At 36.5% G+C, this 19530-nt stretch overlaps 1 protein-coding gene across 2 annotated transcripts in view; it reads left to right on the plus strand.

The window, feature by feature from the left end:
• Window positions 1–19530, plus strand: part of ZSWIM6 (zinc finger SWIM-type containing 6) — a 223983-nt gene that overhangs the window by 181168 nt on the left and 23285 nt on the right. For both annotated transcript variants that reach the window (XM_025388920.1, XM_025388919.1), the window contains one exon: window positions 17227–17406. In XM_025388920.1, coding sequence (XP_025244705.1) covers window positions 17227–17406 — 180 coding nt within the window. The remainder of the gene's footprint in view (window positions 1–17226; window positions 17407–19530) is intronic.

The raw sequence follows: 19530 nt of genomic DNA on the forward strand, positions 1-19530 counted from the left end.
TGTCATGGTTTTCATCTCTTTCATTTCGTTTATGACCTTCTCTGCATTAATTAGTCTAGCCGTCAATTCTTCCACTTTTTTTTCAAGATTTTTAGTTTCTTTGCGCTGGGTACGTAATTCCTCCTTTAGCTCTGAGAAATTTGATGGACTGAAGCCTTCTTCTCTCATCTCGTCAAAGTCATTCTCCATCCAGCTTTGATCCGTTGCTGGCGATGAGCTGCGCTCCTTTGCCGGGGGAGATGCGCTCTTGTTTTTTGAATTTCCAGCTTTTCTGCCCTGCTTTTTCCCCATCTTTGTGGTTTTATCTGCCTCTGGTCTTTGATGATGGTGATGTACTGATGGGGTTTTGGTGTAGGTGTCCTTCCTGTTTGATAGTTTTCCTTCTAACAGTCAGGACCCTCAGCTGTAGGTCTGTTGGAGATTGCTTGAGGTCCACTCCAGACCCTGTTTGCCTGGGTAACAGCAGCAGAGGCTGCAGAAGATAGAATATTTCTGAACAGCAAGTGTACCTGTCTGATTCTTGCTTTGGAAGCTTCCTCTCAGGGGTGTACTCCACCCTGTGAGGTGTGGGGTGTCAGACTGCCCCTAGTGGGGGATGTCTCCCAGTTAGGCTACTCAGGGGTCAGGGACCCGCTTGAGCAGGGAGTCTGTCCCTTCTCAGATCTCAACCTCCGTGTTGGGAGATCCACTGCTCTCTTCAAAGCTGTCAGACAGAGTCGTTTGCGTCTGCAGAGGTGTCTGCTGCTTTGTTATTGTTTTCTGTGCCCTGCCCCCAGAGGTGGAGTCTACAGAGACAGGCAGGTTTCCTTGAGCTGCTGTGAGCTCCACCCAGTTCGAGCTTCCCAGCAGCTTTGTTTACCTACTTAAGCCTCAGCAATGGCGGGCGCCCCTCCCCCAGCCTCGCTGCTGCCTTGCCGGTAGATCACAGACTGCTGTAATAGCAATGAGGGAGGCTCCGTGGGTGTGGGACCCTCCCGGCCAGGTGTGGGATATGATCTCCTGGTGTGCCTGTTTGCTCAAAGCGCAGTATTGGGGTGGGAGTTACCCAATTCTCCAGGTGTTATGTGTCTCAGTTCCCCTGGCTAGGAAAAGGGATTCCCTTCCCCCTTGCGCTTCTCAGGTGAGGCAATGCCTCGCCCTGCTTCAGCTCTCGCTGGTCGGGCTGCAGCAGCTGACCAGTACCGATCGTCCGGCACTCCCCAGTGAGATGAACCCAGTACCTCAGTTGAAAATGCCGAAATCACCGGTCTTCTGTGTCGCTGGCGCTGGGAGTTGAAGACTGGAGCTGCTCCTATTCGGCCATCTTGCTCCGCCCAGCTACATTCAGGCTGTTTTTGATGTATCTTGCATGTTGACCGACTGCACCGACAAATCAAATGGGATGGGAAGACTACATATCAGATAAGGGCCACAGGTTTATAGGGAGGAACATTATCCAGGATGCCAGTTAATTGTTTAGGAATATCTATGATTTATTTTCTTTCTTTCTGTCTTTCTTTCTTTCTTTCTGTCTTTCTTTCTGTCTTTCTTTCTTTCTTTCTTTCTTTCTTTCTCTTTCTTTCTTTCTCTTTCTTTCTTTCTTCCTTCCTTCCTTCCTTTCTTTCCTTTCTTTCTTTCCTTTCTTTCTTTCTTTCCTTTCTTTCTTTCCTTTCTTTCCTTCCTTCCTTCCTTTCTTTTTCTTTCTTTCTTTCTTCTTTCTTTCTTTCTTCCTTTCTTTCTTTCTTTCTTTCTTTCTTTCTTTCTTTCTTTCTTTCTTTCTTTCTTTCTTTGTTTTTCTTTCTTTTTCTTTCTTTCTTTCTCCCTTCCTTCCTTCCTTCTTTCCTTCTTTCCTTCTTTCTTTCTTTCTTTCTTTTCTTTCTTTTCTTTCTTTTCATTTTTTGAGATGGAGTCTCACTCTGTCACCCATGCTGGAGTGCAGTGTTGTGATCTCAGCTCACTGCAAGCTCCACCTCCCTGGTTCATGCCACTCCTGCCTCAGCTTCCATAGTAGCTGGAATTATAGGCGCCCACCACTGCACCTGGCTAATTTTTTGTATTTTTAGTAGAGATGGGGTTTCACCATGTTAGCCAGGATAGTCTTGATCTCCTGACCTCATGATCTGCCCACCTTAGCCTCCCAAAGTGCTGGGATTACAGGCGTGAGCCACCGTGCCTGGCCGATTTATTTTCTTTCTTGACAACAAACATTTGGTTATTTTACTTTAGAATTTTGTCAGAACTTGGTTAAGTGATAATCAATTGTGTGCCATTTAGCTAACGGTTTTGCCATGCTTGACCAGAGCAATCTCAAGAATTAGTTTTGCTGTATTCCTGAGGTTTTATTTTGAAATTTTCCTAGAAATGTTTTAGTGAATTAAAAACTGGCATATCAAATTTAAAGGATAATGTTTTCACCAGTTAAAGTTATTTTCCAGGCCGGGCGCAGTGGCTCATGCCTGTAATCTCAGCACTTTGGGAGGCCGAGGCAGGTGGATTACCTGAGGTTGAGAGTTTGAGACCAGCCTGGCCAACACAGTGAAACCTGTCTCTTCTGAAAATACAAAAATTAGCTGGGTGTGGTGGCGCACGCTTGTAATCCCAGCTACTACGGAGGCTAAGGTAGGAGAACCCGAGAGGCAGAGGTTGCAATGAGCCAAGATCGCGCCACTGCCCTCTAGCCTGGGCAACAGAGTGAGACTCTGTCTCCAAAAGGAAAAAAAAAAAGTTATTTTCCAAACATGGGATGGCTGACATATTAAGACAGCATTGTACTGAGAACAATACTATAATTAGGGTCACAATTTTAGTGTGGTTTGACCCAAGAAATTTCGTGACTGTAGTTTTGCTAGCACAACTAATTATGCCAGTGATCACCTATTTGTGACTGCAATTAGGCATTTCATGGCCTCTAAATAAGTATAATTAGTTAATTGGATCATGCATGAAATTCTAGACTCTTACGATAGCCTCTGAGAACAAAAATAAATATGATAAATATTATGAATTGTTTAATAGCCGTGGAAGCCTGGGAAATACCAAAAGTGATTGTTTTACTTTGCCTGGCATTACTTCATAATGATAAACGTAATAAAAAGTAGAAATTAAACTTTCCCTGTAATAATCTTTGTTTTTCTGAATTTGAGATAGAAGAAAGGGAGCCACTTGCCTTTCTTATTCACCTTTAGAGAAGGTGATGCTGGTTGTACTGCTCCTCAGCCCCCACTGGCTGCTCCCCACTTCCCACTGTTGATGGCCCTGTGCTTTCTCCAGTGATGTTATACACAGTTGTTTTCCTGGGATATATGGAGAAGACCAATATTTGTCAGAAATTCCAGTGGTATCTTTTATAGAAAGTGTGTAGCTTTTAATTAATCAATCAATTCGTTGTTCAAAAAACCCCACAAAAAGTACAGCTTTTATTTTAATTACTGAGATGAATATGTTAACAAAAAAACCATGAAGGAGAAGGAACTTGAAAAACAAGTTTTATTGACAGTGGGGGGTAGCAATGAATAGCTGATTTATTCAGTCACAAATCATAATGCTCTACCCAGAAACACACCCCAGCAGGCAAACAGCATACATGTGCATTATTCCAGAAGTGCTGACACTGACTTAACTCTAACAGAGCCAATCGCAATGTTTTCAGAGAAAACAGATTTCTTCTGACTTGAATAATCAGTCTTGAATCATAAGTTGAGCTTTTATTTATCTACTGTTTCAATCTACAATGAAATTACTTATCTCCTTTGCCTGTCAGTCTTGAAAAATGCAGTTTTCTTTTGTTAATTTAAGCTATTTCTAGATGGACCTGTGTAAGTTTTTGCTGGATGTGCTTTTGTACCTATGGGAGAGACATGTTCTAAGTACCTAAGAACATGTGGTTAAATAAAGTACAGAGTTTATTAGCTCTACATTTAAGGATACTTCATAATTTCAGATGATAATATACTATTTATATTATATGCTAAAATATGAGGAATGGAATGGTGATTCTGTCAAGACTAATATCATTTATTTTGGAATTCATATATACGGAACTATACATACACATACCAACTTACCGAAGAACCTTCTGACCACATAGCTAGATCGAAGGTTAAACACCATAATGTTTAAGAATATTGGTTTTAGGGGAACACGAATCTTAGACCAGATCCTGGCTCCCTTAATAGCAGCACCATTTTCTACTTCTCTCTGCACATCAGTTTCCTTATCTATAAAGTGGGTTTCTTTTTAATGTGAGGGTGAAGTACAGGGTTAGTGTGAAGTAAACATTCAATAAATGGCAGCAATTATTATCAGGTGAATAAGTGTAGATGCCACTCACTTTTAGAAGTATGTTAGTGGAATTAAGTGGAGCAATCTTTGCACCCTAAAGACATTCAAAATTTTAAATGTAGAATCTAATTAGAAATCCAACATGTGTTACCTGATATTGTTAGGATTTTCTTTGAAGAGATAAAATTAGCATACAAACCAGTGTTAAATATCGCAAGGTATATTGAGATACCTTTTATACTATTAAATTTTCATAATGACTTCTTTGTATTGCTTGACTTACAACTCTTCTCATATGATGAATGGTTTGTTTGAGTTTGATTATTTTAACTAACAACATTCTTATACTCATTTGCAAATAATTTAATTTTCTATTTTGTAATCTAGCAAATTTATAATCTTTTTCGATAACTGTGATAGGCTAAAGACGGCCACAGATTCTTTACTAGTAACTGTCTCATGAAGATGTGAAGTCTTTGTTCCCTCCTTTAGAATCTGGGTGATTTTTATACATGTTTGATCAACAGAATATATCAGAGGATATCTTGGGCCAGTTCCTGGGCCCAAGCCTTGGGTGACTGGCAACATCCACTTCCCATCTCTTCAAAGATCTTGGAGCCCTGAGTTTCTATATATAAGAAGTCTGGCTCTCCTGAGGCTGCCAGGCTATCCACATGGACAGGCCATATTGACACAGGGTGAAAGGGGAGAGGAGAGAGAGAATTTCTAACTTACAGAATTGTGAGATATAACGATATATTGTTATATTAATTAAGTTTTAGAGTAGTTTTTAATACATAACAAGAACAGTGGTTATAAGTCTGACAGTACTTCATGCTTCTTCTAATGGTTATTCTCCAAATGCTAGTAACCCCAGAAATGTGAAATATAATGATGTGTAAAACTGAAGTTCTATTATTTCACCTAATCATAGCCCTTGAATTGGACTAAGTTGGATGTTTGTCAATATTATAGGAAAGAGTATAACACAGTCTTAGAGTATTATACATTTTCATTTTTCATAATATTTCATTTACAGTAATTCGTCATCATCTTCAAACTCTTACGTAAGATTTTACATGGTTTGATTTCTTAGATTTTTCCCCAAAATAAGTTCTGATAATTTTAAGTTCCTATAGAAGACTATGGAACCTGGGCATTAAAACTAAAACGGCAGAGTGGATGGTAGACTAGAAGTGTTTTGGCAAAGATACTATGGGAGCTGATCCAGAGAGAGGGAAGCTGAAGGAAGAGTACTCACAGGCTTGAGATTACCATGGACAGAGAAAATGTTCAGTAACCCTGTTGGGTTGGGGATGTGTTTCAGAAATGCCTCCTGGTGGGAGTAGGTAAGGATGCAAGGGATAATCCAGAAGCTAGGTGATGCACACACCAGTGATTTGAAAATTGCCAAAGCATCTCAGATCTTTAAATCACTCGCTTTGCCTGTAGGCCCAGACTGGAGTCCTGGGAGCTAGAGAGAATAATGTCTATAGGAAAACAAAACACATTTAAAAGTCTCTCATTGAAACCAAGGGAAAAGGAGAGATTGAAATGTGTTTCAATGCCAAGCGGAAATTAATTGTTCAAGAACTCATCATTACAAGTTTCAAAAGTATTTAAAGTTACTGATTTTTGTTTAATATGTTGTCTTGTTTTATTTTATTAAATGTAAAATACTTATAAGGGTATTCAGAGTGATTTTGAGTGATTCTTTAGTCTGAGCACTCCAATTCTGTTTTAACTGTTGATTCTCAATTTCTTCAACGTCCAAGTCTTTGATCACAGTGGTTTGCAGGAGTGCACCTTTTGAAGCTTTGTGAATTCAACATTTAGCAAAAACACTCAAGTCTAAACAACCCAATGAGGTTAGAAATTATTGTTCCTATTGATTAAATGAGGGAACTGCCATCACCAAGAGCCTGTGTGTTGGCCTAAAGTCTTATGGCTGGTAATCCATATCTTAACCTTTCCAGATCAGACCTTGTTCATCAAAAACTTCTTCTGCTTGGAAATGTAAACAATAGGTGTGTGAGATTGGGCAAAATGGTGGTGATAATTTGTACACCTGAATGTTTGGTGGAAAAGATTGGCTTTCAAGAAGTAGAGTTCATTCTTGCCACCCACATTTGCCGAGTATGGGTTCTTGCCCACTGGCACTCTGCTTTTGGGGGATGCAGAAGTAACCAAATGACTTGCACGATGATTTGTGTTCTGCCTCAGCAACATTCTGCCCATATTCTCTGACTGGCTAGGTGTAAGATGTGAATAGGTTTAAGGCCACTAAGTGGATTGGAACAGTTTACTTTGTGTGACGAATGTTTTTTTTGTTTTTTTGTTTTTCTTCTTCTTCCCTGGAGGATTGCCTTCCTAGTTTTGGTTTACTTTGCCTTATATGTTACAGTGCCATCTTTCTGCTAAAATCACTGAGTATGGAATAGGAATAGTATTAGAAAGGAGACTAGAAACATGCTGGATGATAGAAAAAAGCTAGAGCTGATATGTGCCATGGATAATTCAGAAACTAGATGATGCACACACCAGCAATTTGATAATAGCCTTTATATACTTTGATGCCTTGAAGCCAGGAAAGTAATTTAAAAGTATTGAACTTGCTTTTATTGTAATTCATAGCAAATAATTAAGTGTTCTTTGTGAAAGAACCAGTAGTACCTGACTAGGTGCCATGTCCTCTGTTAGGTGCAGAAAATGATGACTTCTCACTGAGCCTTCTGTCCTGGCTTTGGCCGAGTCCTTAAAGGGTTACTATTTCAGAGGGACAGCAGAATGAAGTGTTTAATCATCAAATAGCTTTATTTGTAAAGCTACAAATGTTTCAGGCGTATTGAAGGGAAAGGAGATAAATGCCCAAAGTGGGACTCTGAATTAATAAAATTTGGAGATGACTTGCTCAATTTGGTTGAGTTGGTTATTAAGGCTAATTACAGCTTTTGTAGTGATGACTGTTAAGATAAAAGACCATATCTATTATAGCTTTGAACTTGAATCTAACATTAAGAACATCTTCCAGGATGAAACCTCTCTTTAGGGAGGTGAGCAATAAAAGAATGTTACAAGCAAATTAATAAAGGCTTGGTTTTTAAAAAATTTCTCATTCTACAAAATGGAAATTTTCTAATTAGAGAAATGTAAGCATGCAAATCTGAGTTTTATGGAGTTCTTTTTTTCTTCAAAATCATAGAAATCATTGTTTAAAGTTGCCAAGAATATTTAGCATCTTGTTTTTAAGGACCTCAACCTCTCTGAGTTTTAGTTTTCTCATTGCTATGGTCTGAATGTTTGTGTCCGCCCCAAAATTTTTATGTTGAAATTCTAACCCCCAAGGTGATGGCATTAGGAGTTGGGGCTCTTGGGAGGTGATCAGATCATGAGGATGGAGCCCTCAGGAGTGTGATTAGTGCTCTTATCAAAGAGGCCTGAGGGAGCTTGTTTACCCCTTTCCCCGTGTGAGGACACAATTAGAAGGTGCTATCTATGAGGGGCATGCCCTCGCCAGATGCCAAATCTGTACCTTGATGTTGGACTTCCTACCCTCCAGAACTGTAAGCAGTAAATGTTTGTTGTTTATGAGCTACCAAATTTATGGTATTTTTGTTATAGCAGCCTAAATAGACTAAGACACTTATCTTCAAAATAGAATAGTAATTCTGACTGTGAAGGGTTCTTGTAACAAGTTAATGATAAGTTATTGTAAAGCCCTAAATATGATGCCTCTAGCGTGTAGTGGGCACCCAATAAATGGTGACTATTAATGGTAATACAATTATTTAATTTTTAAGGTTGTACAAGTCTTACTATACTATAAAATACATACTGTAAATACTATAAAAATACATACACTAAAAGTTATTAGTGTACAGTTTTGAGTTTGGACAAATGCATATAGTCATGTAACCACTACCACAATCAAGATAGAGAACAGTCTACCACCCCCCCAAAATTCCCTCATCCTGTCCCAGTCCCTAGCAACCACTCATCTGTTCTCAGTCCCTTTAGTTTTGCCATTCCAGAATGTCCTATCGATTGAATTATAAGTTTGTGTGTGTATACCCTTTTGATTCTGGCTTCCTTTATTTAGTGTAGTGTATTTGAGATATTATGTGTACATCAGTGGGTTTTTGTTGTTGTTATTGCTGAGTGGTATCTTCTGTATGAATGTACCATAGTTTGTTTATCCATTCACTAGTTGAAGGACGTGTAGATTGGTTCCTGTCTTTCACATTTACAAATTAAGCAGCTATAAACATTCTTGTACACGTTTTCCTGTGAACATAAATTTGTATTTCTCTTGGGCAAATCCCTAGGAGTAGAATTGCTGGGTCATATCGTCAAAATACATTTAACTTCATGAAAAACTGCCAGACTGTTTGCCAGAGTCTGTGCCACTTTATTATCTTCAAGCAGCAATTTATGAGCATTCCAGTTGCTCCACATCCTTGCCTACAGTTGCTGTCAGGTTAATTTTTTTTTTGTATAATTGTAGCTATTATAATATGTATATAATGGTATATCATTGTGATCTTAATTTGTATTTCCTAATGATTAACAGTATTGAGTATGTTTTTTTGTCTGCAATTTGCCACCTATGTATCTTCTTTGGTAAAATGTCTTTCTAAATTTTTTGCCCTTTTCTAAAAAAAATGGACTGTGTTTTTTAAAGCAGTTTTAGATTCACAGAAAAATTGAGCAGAGATTTCCCATAGACTCCTTACCCCCAACTTATGCATATTCTGTCTCATTATCAGCATCCCCCACCAGAGTCATACAATTGATGAACCTACACTGACATCTTATTACCACCCAAAGTCCATAGTTTACGTAAGAGATTCGCCCTTGGTGGTATGCATTTGATGGGTTTGGACAGATGTATAATGATACGTGTATCCACCACTGAAGTATCAGAGTAGTTCACTATGCTAAAAATCCTCTATGCTGTTCCTATTCGTCTCTTCCTGCCCCCAAACTCTGACTGCCACTGTTCTTTTCACCATCTCCATAGTTTTCTCTTTTCCAGAATGTCATATAGTTGGAATAATACAGTATGTAGCCTTTTCAGATTGGATCACTTAGTTAATATGCATTTAAGTTTCCTCTGTGTCTTTTCTTGGCTTGATAGTCTTTTTTTTTTTTTTTTTTTTTGCCCAGTTTTATTGAGTTAAACTCCTTAATGAGTTTTGAGAAAGTTTACATATTCTAGATCCAAGTCCTTTATCAGATGTACAAGTTGCAAGTATTTTCTCCTAGTCTGTAACTTGTTTTCCCATTCTCTTAACAGTGTCTTTTGTAGAATAAAACTTTTAAATTTTGATGAAGTCGATTTTATCAATTTTGTCTTTTATGGGTCATGCTTTTGATTTTGTATCTAACATTATCTTTATGTAAATCAAGATTACAATGATTTTCTCCTAAACTTTTTTCTAGCAGTTTTATGGGTTTTTAAAAATTTTTTTATTTGAGTTCGTGATCCACTTTGAGTTAATTTTTTTGTGAAGTAAGTGTATAATATGGATTTTGGTTCATTTTTTTTTCACACGAATATCTAATTGTTCCCAGCACCAGTTGTTGAAAAAACTTACCTTTTCTCTGTTCAATTGACTTTGAACCTGAATTGACCACATTTGTGTAGGTATATTTCTGAACTCTGTTCTGTTCCTTTGATCTATGTGCCTATCCCTTCATCACTACTACAGTTTTGATTACTGTAGCTTTATAGGAGTCTTAAATCTTTTGTCTTTGTCCTTCGTACAACTTTGCCATTTTTAAAAATTGTTTTGGCTATTCATTCTATTGCATTTCTTGTCAGTATACACACAAATACTGGCTAGCGTTTTGAGTGAGGTTATGTAAAATATATAGATCAATTTGGGGAGAATTGATATGTTAACAATATTGAGTTTTCCAATCCATGAACATGTTAACCTCCCACTTTTCAGTATTGTCTTTGATTTTTTCCATCAGTGTTTTGTAGTTTTTAACATAGAGACTGCACCTGTTTTCTTAGAATTCTAAGATTTTTTGGTGCTAAGATAAATAGTACTTTTTGGGTAAGTTTTGATTTCCAGTTGTTCATATTTAGCATATATACCTACAGTTTTTTGTTTGTTTTGAGGTAAGCGTTTTTTTGTTTTGTTTTGTTTTGTTTTGTTTCATTTGAGCGTATATCATATGACCTTGTTATACTTACTGGTTCTAAGAGCAATTTTATCCTTTCCACTTGATGTCTTTAATCCCCTCCCCTTGCTTTGTTGGCCTGTCTGGAATTTCCAGCGTGATGCTGAATAGAAGTGATAAGAGCAGACATCTTTGCCTTGTTTCTATCATAGGGGAGTAATATTCAGTCTTTTACTATTACTGTGTTAACTGTAGGATTTTTTGCAGATGCCCTTTATCAGGTTAAAGAAGTTAGCTCCTATTCCTAGTTTTCTGAGAGCTTGCTTTATCATGAAGGAATGTCAAATGTTGCCAAATACTTTTTCTGTATCTGTTGAGATTATCATACGGTTTTTCTTCATTAGTCTGAATATGGTGAATTATACTAATTTATTTTTGAATGTTAAACTAGCTTTGCATTCCTGTGATAAACCGTATGTTGTGTATTTTCCTTTTCTGATAATTGCTTAATTAGATTTGCTAACATTTTTGTTGAGGCATTTTACTTCTATGTTCATAAGGGATATTGATCTGCAGTTGAGTCTACTTGTAATGTTTTCATCTGGTTTTAGTATCAGGGTAATAATGCTGGCCTCACACAGAGGGAACCTTTCCCTCCTCTTCCGTTTTCTGGAAGACATTGTGTAGAATTGATACTATTTCTTAAATGTTTGGTAGACTTTTCCAGGGAAACATCTGGATCTGTATTGTTAGAGATTTTTACCTGCACATTTAATTTCTTTAATTAATTTACAACCATTTAGGTTATTATTTCCTCTTGGGTGAGCTTTGGTAGTTTGTGACTTTCAAGGAATTTTTTCATTTTATCTAAGTTGTAGAATTTATGAGCATAAAGTTGTCCAGAGTATTCCCTTAGGATCCTTTTAATATCTCTGAGATCTATAATGATGTCACTGCAACCTCCACCTCCCTGATTCAAGCAATTCCCCTGCCTCAGCCTCCAAAGTGGCTGAGTTTACAGGCACATGCCACCACGCCCGGCTAATTTTTTTTTTTTGTATTTTTAGTTGAGACAGGGTTTCACCATGTTGGCCGTTGGCGTTTCTCAAACTCCTGACCTTAGGCGATCCACCTGCCTCAGCCTCCCAAAGTGCTGGGATCACAGGCGTGAGTCACTGCGCCTGGCCGATGTGCCCTTTTTTTATTCCTGACACTGGTAGTGTGTATCTTCTCTCTCTCTCCCCCCCCCCCCTTTTTTCTCTCTCTCTCTCTCTCTCTCTCTCTCTCTCTCTCTCTCTCTCTCTCTCTCTCTCTCTCCCCCTGTGTGTGTGTGTGTGTGTGTGTGTGTCAGCCTGGCTATAGCTTCATTGATTTTATAAATCTTTTTAAAGAACCACCTTTTGTTTCATTGATTTTTTTTTTTTTTTTCCTGCTTGTTTTCAGTCTCATAGATTTCTGATCTCTTCCTTTCTGCTTTCTTTGGCTTTGGTTTCTCAATCTTTTTCTGTTTTCTTAAGGTGGATATTTATATCGTTGATTTGAATCCTTTTTATTTTCCACTGTAAGCATTTAGTGCTCTAAATTTTTCTCTAAACACTTTTTTAGCTGTATACCATAAATTTCAAAATATTTTTTCATTTTTATTCAATACAAAGTATTTTTTTATTTTCCTTGTGACTATTCCTTTGACTCATGAGTTATTAGAAGCATGTTTAATTTCCAGATATTTTGGAATTTTTCAAATATCTTTCTTTTACTAATTTCTGAGTTAATTCTGTTTTGTCAGAGAATGTATACCTGGTGTGATTTCAGTTCTTTTAAATTTGTCAAAATTTGTTCTATGGCCTAGAATATAGACTATCTTGGTGAATGTTTTTTGTACATTTTAAAATAGTAGGTTTTAGCTGGGCACAGTGGCTTACACCTATAATCCCAGAGCTTTGGGAGGCTGAGGCTGGAAGACTGCTTGAGGACAGCTAGAGTTTGAGGCCAGCCTGGGAAACATAGTGAGACCCTGTCTCCTCGGGAGGCTAAGGTAGGATGATTCCTTCAGCCCAGGAGTTTGAGGCTGCAGGGAGCTATGATCATTCCACTGCACTCGAGCCTGGGCGACAGAGCAAGATCCTGTCTCAGTAAATAAATAAATGAACAGTAGGTGTTTGTTTGTTTGTTTGTTTCTGCTAATGTTAGGTGAAGTGCTTTATAAATGTCAGGTTTAGTTGGTTGGTATTGTTCATCTTAGTCCTTTCTGTGCTGCTGTAACAGAATATCTGAGACTGGGTAAATTATAAAGAGCCGAGATTTGTTTCTTACAGTTCTGGAGGCTGGGAAGTCCAAGGCTGAGGGTCCTGCATCTGGCAAGGGCCTTCTTGCTGCATCATTCCATGACACAGGACAGAAGGGCAAGATAATCACGCATGCAAGAGAGTAGGGTAGAGGCCCCAAATCATCCTTTTATCAGAAACCCACTCCTAAGATAACTCACCCACTCCCACCATAACAGCTTGAGAGCGCAGCCTTCATGACCTAATCACCTCGTAAGGGCCTCACCTGTCAACACTGTTGCATTAGGGATCATGTTTTTAACACATGAACTTTGGGGGACACATTCAGACCATAGCAGTGTTCAAGTATTTGCTAATTTTCTGACTACTTGTTCTATTAGTTACTGAAAGAAGAATATTGAAGTCTACAAATATAATTGTGGATTTGTCTATTTCTCCTTTAAGTTCTGTCAGTTTTGTTTCCTGTATTTTGAAGTCTTATTGTGAGGTGCAGCAGAGTCGTCTGGGATTATGGAAAACTTTCTGGAAAACTGACCCTTTTATCTTTATGTAATGCCCCTCTTTATACCTGGTATAGTATTCCTTGTTCTAAAGTCGCTTTATCTGATACTGATATAGTCATGCCAGCTTTATTTTATAGTGTTTTTTCATGGTATATATTTTTTCATACTTTTACATTTAATCTATGTCATTATATTTACAGTAGATTTCTTATACACAGTATAAGAAAGATTTGGGTCTTGTATTTTAGCCTGATTTAACCATTTCTTTTAATTTATATGTTTAGACCATTTATATTTTATATAATTATTGATGTGGTTGTTGAATTTAGGTCTACAATTTAATCATTTGTTTTTTGTTTATTCCCTCTGTTTCCATTCATCTCTTCCCTCTCTCTTGCTTTCTTTTGGATTACTTATTTTAAAAATGTTTTATTATAATTTAATTTCTATTATCCTTTGTGTTTGTATCTCCTGGTATATTTTTGGTGGTATCAGTATTATAGTAAACAGACCTAAGCTTTCACAGTCTATTTGAAGTTAATATTTTTGCCATGTTAAATGGCATGTAGAATATAACAAAAATATACATATATATATAAACTGTATATATATATAGTTTTGTGGTTGTTAGGCTCTACATGCCATTTAACATGGCAAATATATATATATATAAAATGTATATATAGTTTATAGATACAGTTTTTATGTATTTTTTTCCTTTACTCTCCCTTTTTTTATGTTATAGTTGTCATGTGCAGTACCTCTATATGCATTTAAAACTCCACAAGATGCTGCTTAAATTCTTACTTTTAACAGTCATACTTTTAAAGAACTTAAAAGTCAAAAATGATCTATTTACTGAGATGTTTGTCATTTCTATTGTTCTTCCTTTATTCCTGAACGTCCAAGTTTCCTTCTGATACTATTTCTCCTCAGCGTAAAGAATTTCCTTCAACATTTCTTTTAGAACAGATGTCTTGGCAACGAATACTGTAAATTTTCCCTGATCTGGATGTGGTTATATTTCATCATCACTCCTGAATGATGTTTTTGCTGGACATAGAATTCTGATTGACACTTTAGTTTCTTTTAATCCTTTAAAGATTGTATTCTGTTTCCAGATGAGAAACTTCTAATTATTCAAGTCACTATTCTTCTATGTATGGTATTTTGATATTCTCTGTTTTCAGGATTTTTTTTCTTCATCTTTGCTTTTCAGCAGTTTATGACATATTTGGGAATGGTTTTCTTTGAATGTGTCTTATTTGAGGTTGGCTAAGCTTCTTGGATCTGTAAGTTCATATCTTTCTACAGATTTGGGAGGTTTTCAGTCATGATTTCTTCCAATTTTTTTCTTCTCCTCATCTTTTGGGAATCGAATGACATAAATGTTAAACCTTTTGATATTTTCTTACCTGTTTTTGAGGCTCAGCTCATTTATGCCTAGTTGTTTTTCTCTCTTTTCTTCAGTTGAGGTCATTTCTAGCTTCACTTTCACTGACTTTTCCCTCTGTCATCTCCATTCTGCTGTTGATCTCATCCAGTTAATTTTTAATTTCAGATATTGTTTTGTTAGCCCTAAAATTTCTGTTTAGTTCATTTTTTTATAGTTTATATTTCACTTCTGAGAGCTGCCTTTCTATTCCTTTCAATAGTGTTTACCTTCATTTCATGGACCTTAATTATAATAGTTGGTATAGAGCCTCTGACTGATAATTCTAAGATCTGGTTCATCTTGCTTGGTATCTGTTGACTATTTTTTCCCCCTTGGGAATTGGTGGCATTTTGCTGTTTATTTGTAAGTCACATAATTTTGGGTCCTGGACATTTTGAATGTTGTATCATGAGAGCCTGGGGATTGTTTAAATAATTGAAATCCTCAGGAGATTGTTTTTAAAAATTTCTTAAAGCATGCAGCAAACCAAGGTAGATTCAGACCATAAATTGTTTCCTGTCCATTGGGTGATAGTTCCAATGTCAGTTAGTTTTCAAAACCTTGGTTATACTGCCTTGGATCTGTCTCATGCACATGAAGTGTGACCAGGACTTGTACCAGTTTGTACACAGAATTCAGAGATCCCCCTTTTCAGCTCCTGGTTTGGGGGTCCTTTTTCCCTGTGCTTATACCAGCTAGATGAGGGTTCTCAAGTTTTTGCTGCATGTGTCGTTTATAAAGTTCCCTGGATGGGACTAATTTTATTTCAGTGCTAGGAGAAAAAGAAGAAGGGGAAACATAATGGCAAGTCACCCCCATCAGAGTTGCTTCTCCAGGTTTTATTTTCTCTCTCCAATCTGCTTGCTCTTACTTTTCAGAATCCTCAGGTTACTACTACTTTTTGTGTTTTGTCTAAAGTTTTTGTTATCATTGGGAGGGATGGGCATAGGCTTACTCCATCTTCGCTAGCCATGTTTTATTTTTAATTGGTATTTTAAAATATAGAAATGCAGGTTGTAGATATCTGTGGCTTAGATAGGTTGTGGCCCTTTTTGTTTTCTGTTCATGAAAGCTATTTGATATTTAAAATAATAGATACTGTAATGTAGCAGTCCCCAACCTTTTTGGCACCAGGGACTGGTTTCATGGAAGACAATTTTTCCACAGATTGGGGGGTGGGAGAGGATGCTTTTAGGATCAAATTGTATCACCTCAGATTATCAGGCATTAGTTAGATTCCCATAAAGAACATGCAACCTAGATCCCTCACATGCGCAGTTCACAGTAGTATTCATGTTCCTGTGATAATCTAATGCCACTGCTGATCTGACAGTAGGCAGAACTCAGACGGTAATATTTGTTCATCCGCCATTCACCTCCTGCTGTGCGGCCAGGTTCCCAACAGGCCATGGCTCAGTTCCTAACAGACCACAGACTGGTACCAGTCTGCAACCTGGGGATTGGGGACCCCTGCCCTAATGGTAGAAGCTTGTTTATTTTTAATGAGGAAGAATGTAAGCCATATCTTTTGGACAAATAAAACATAAACAGTTTTCATTCCTACCATTATTATGCATTTAACTAACAAATGATTAAAACATAAACAGACACGCACACATACGTTTTCAAAGAAGTTGTGTCGTGAAAAGCTTTGGAATGCTGGTGTCTGTCTTGCTTTGAAATTTAAGTAAAACTTGAACTTTTAAAATTTGTGAAATATTTGCTTGAATTTTCTACTTTGAAGAATGTAGAAAGGAATAATAAATTTATCGGACCTTAATTATTCAAATTATGAGTTATGCCTTTATTCTAAATGTATGATTGCCTTTCTTTTGAAAAACTAGGGAAATTTTGATTACAGTTTAGTAATTTTACTCATGAAGATACACATTTAGTGATTTCAACTATGTTTTTAAAATCAGTTACTGATTAAATCATTTAGGGAAGTATGTTTAAATGAATTTTATTTTTGAAAGACCTATTTTACTGGCTTTTTTTTGTCCAAAACTATTCACATTTTACTGACATATAAATATGCATACTAATTAATAAGCATAATAAAGTTTGAAATTATAAGGAGAAGAGGAAGTTATTTGTGTCTACTATATGCCTTAATGATTTTATTATAAAAAGTAATTTTAGAAAGTAAATCCAATTTTTGTGCAGAACCATTTGGAGTGATATATTGCAGTATCCATGTATAGAATCTGTAAATTGGACCCTGAGATTGTATATGTTATTGGCATTTTTATCTAAAATATCATGCAAGTAAGAAGTTGATTACTATTGGCATTTGTGAAATATGAAGTATATTTTATTATGTAAGAGTATTTGGATCTTTGGTTCAAACCTTGGATCTGTTGTCCTCCTTTCTGTAAACTCTCTGTGGGATTTGTGGCTTACATTAAGGAGAATTGAGTTATAAAAATGACTGACTTGGGTTTATTTTGAAATTGTTTATAATTAACTTGATAATTTAAATAATTTAAAATTTTAAGTATAATATAAATTACATTTTTAAATTTTAATAAATTTAAACAATTTAACTTGATAACATTGGATATTTTTATAATTTTAAAAAATTTTACTTTCCTTTCCTCCTTTAAATTAGGTGCTCTGTGGATGTGTATAGTTTTAAATCCCCACTGCAAGTTGGAGCAAAAGGCCAGTTGGCTAAAACAGCTGAAGAAATGGAACAGTGTTGATGTCTGTCCGTGGGAAGACGGAAATCATGGCAGTGAATTACCCAACTTAACCAATGCTCTGCCTCAGGGTGCAAATGCCAACCAAGGTGAGTCCACCATAATGTTCTGCTCAATTTGTAGCTATCCGTATGTGCTTATAATAGTAACTTACAATGTATATGGGAAAATGATTTTACCAGCTTAAGAACTTACAACTCCAGTACTTAATATGTGTTGACTGTGAGTGTATGTGTGTCTGTGTGTATATTTTAAATTTAACTGAGATATTTGTATGCTTTTGTTATATTCTCAGAATATGGATGGATATAATACTTATTTTATATGTTAGTATGTTAAAATGGCCTATCAGTGATTTATTATGGACATTCTTTTCTAATTTAAAGAGATCATGGAGTAGGATGGTTAATATATTACTTTTAAAACAAACTATCAAGAGGTTTGAGGAGCTATATGTTTTTATCTTTGTTGGTCAATCCATGTTTGATCTACTGTATAATTTAGTCCCTTAAAAATTCTTAGTTTTAAAATGTAGTAAGGAAATATTTTATGACTCGATTGAAGGACATAGAATGCTGTTGACATTTTACTGGGAAACTTTTTTATTGTGAGGGGTTGTATAGCATGGTTGTCCCCACCTGCTGTAGGCTAATAGTGCCCTCCAAGTTTTGGGACAACCAAGAAATGCTCCCAGACATTTCCAAAAGAACCTCTGTCTCTCATTTCTGTCTCGTTTTTTTTTTTTTAGTTTCTCCCTTTCTATTGTACCTATGTATTCAACCCAAGTCTCTCCTATCTTTAAAAAACTTCGTTCCTTGGCCCCATTTTTCCCTTCTACCTGCTGCAGAATGTTCTCTTCCCTTTCAAAATGAAATTCTTAAGTAATTAGTTCTTGCAAATAGAAATTTTATTAACTAATTCATGACACTATTTTTGCATGATTCAGTGCATTTTTTGGGAGAAAATTTGAAAGATTTGAAAGTCACGATAGAAGCAAGGTGGGAATTAGAGAACATTAGGATTCAGAATCAAGACTACATTCTCTATGTACTAGCCACATGCAGAATTTGTACTACTAGAAATAACTGGAACAATGTGCTGAGTTTGAATGTGATGTTAGTATAGTGTTTTTAGTCCCTGCAAAGAAAGAAAATGATACATATTACTCCATAGGGACTTTTCCAATCAAAAAGAAGTTTTAGGACTTGAGAAAGACAATTGTCTGACTCTGCCTTGTCTGGAAAGATTTGCCATGGGAATTCAGTATTTGAAGTCTGTCATATTTTTATTGCCCATGATGATTGTATTTAATAACTTCAAAGAAAATAAATGTATCCCACATAACCCCAGTTTTTTTCCAGGTGCTCAGAATTTTTAAGTTTAGTTGTTCAACATTTATTCTCTTCCATTGCTAGGAAAGGGTATGCCTACATCTACATAGGTAATATCCTTAATCCCCTTCTATTTATACTATGTTTTATTCCCTACTGCTTTTGGGGACTGGTACTCAAACATTTTACATTTTACTTTTTACGTTCCATTTATTCTGTTACCCTTGATTAAGCATGAATATTTCATGGCCTTAGAAAGCTGGTAAGAAGTGGTCCAGCCTCCAAACTTAAAAAGTTCATTTCACTTACAGTTTGTCCTAGGTGATACAAAGTCAGGACCTTGTTTCTAAGGGCAGTGTTTACATCTGTTGGACCTAAAGGCACCAGGGTACCTACTTTTAGCAGAATACCCCCATCCTGCTGAGGGGCTGTCAGAAGATACATGCCTACAGAGGAGGTTTGGTGTTCATACCTGTAGTGCCTTCCCTGTATAGCTGAGCTGGCTCCCCAGGGGAGAGCTTGTGGTGGCCGGTAGAGTCCAGCAGCTGTGCCATTACAGCTGGACTGAGTGTGCACACAGTATAGGCCATGGGCAGAATTTCTTGCGTTTACACGTTAGAGTGAATGTCGGGCTTATCCAGGCTCTGCCTCTGCTGAGATAATTTATTAGAGTTAATGAATAACAACATTGCAAATTATACCCTTTGAAAGAGAATAATTTTTTTAATATACCAAAATGATAGCCAATTTTATAATTTTTTTAGTAAATTAAACTAAGAATGTCTCCTTTTTACTTTTCTTAATTTCCCAAGTTTTCCTTAATCAGCATGTATTGCTATTTTGTATACTTTATTAAAAATTCTTACAAATGTATGTATTTAT

The sequence above is a fragment of the Theropithecus gelada genome, chromosome 6 (assembly GCF_003255815.1).
Source record: "Theropithecus gelada isolate Dixy chromosome 6, Tgel_1.0, whole genome shotgun sequence".
Classification (NCBI taxonomy): domain Eukaryota; kingdom Metazoa; phylum Chordata; class Mammalia; order Primates; family Cercopithecidae; genus Theropithecus; species Theropithecus gelada.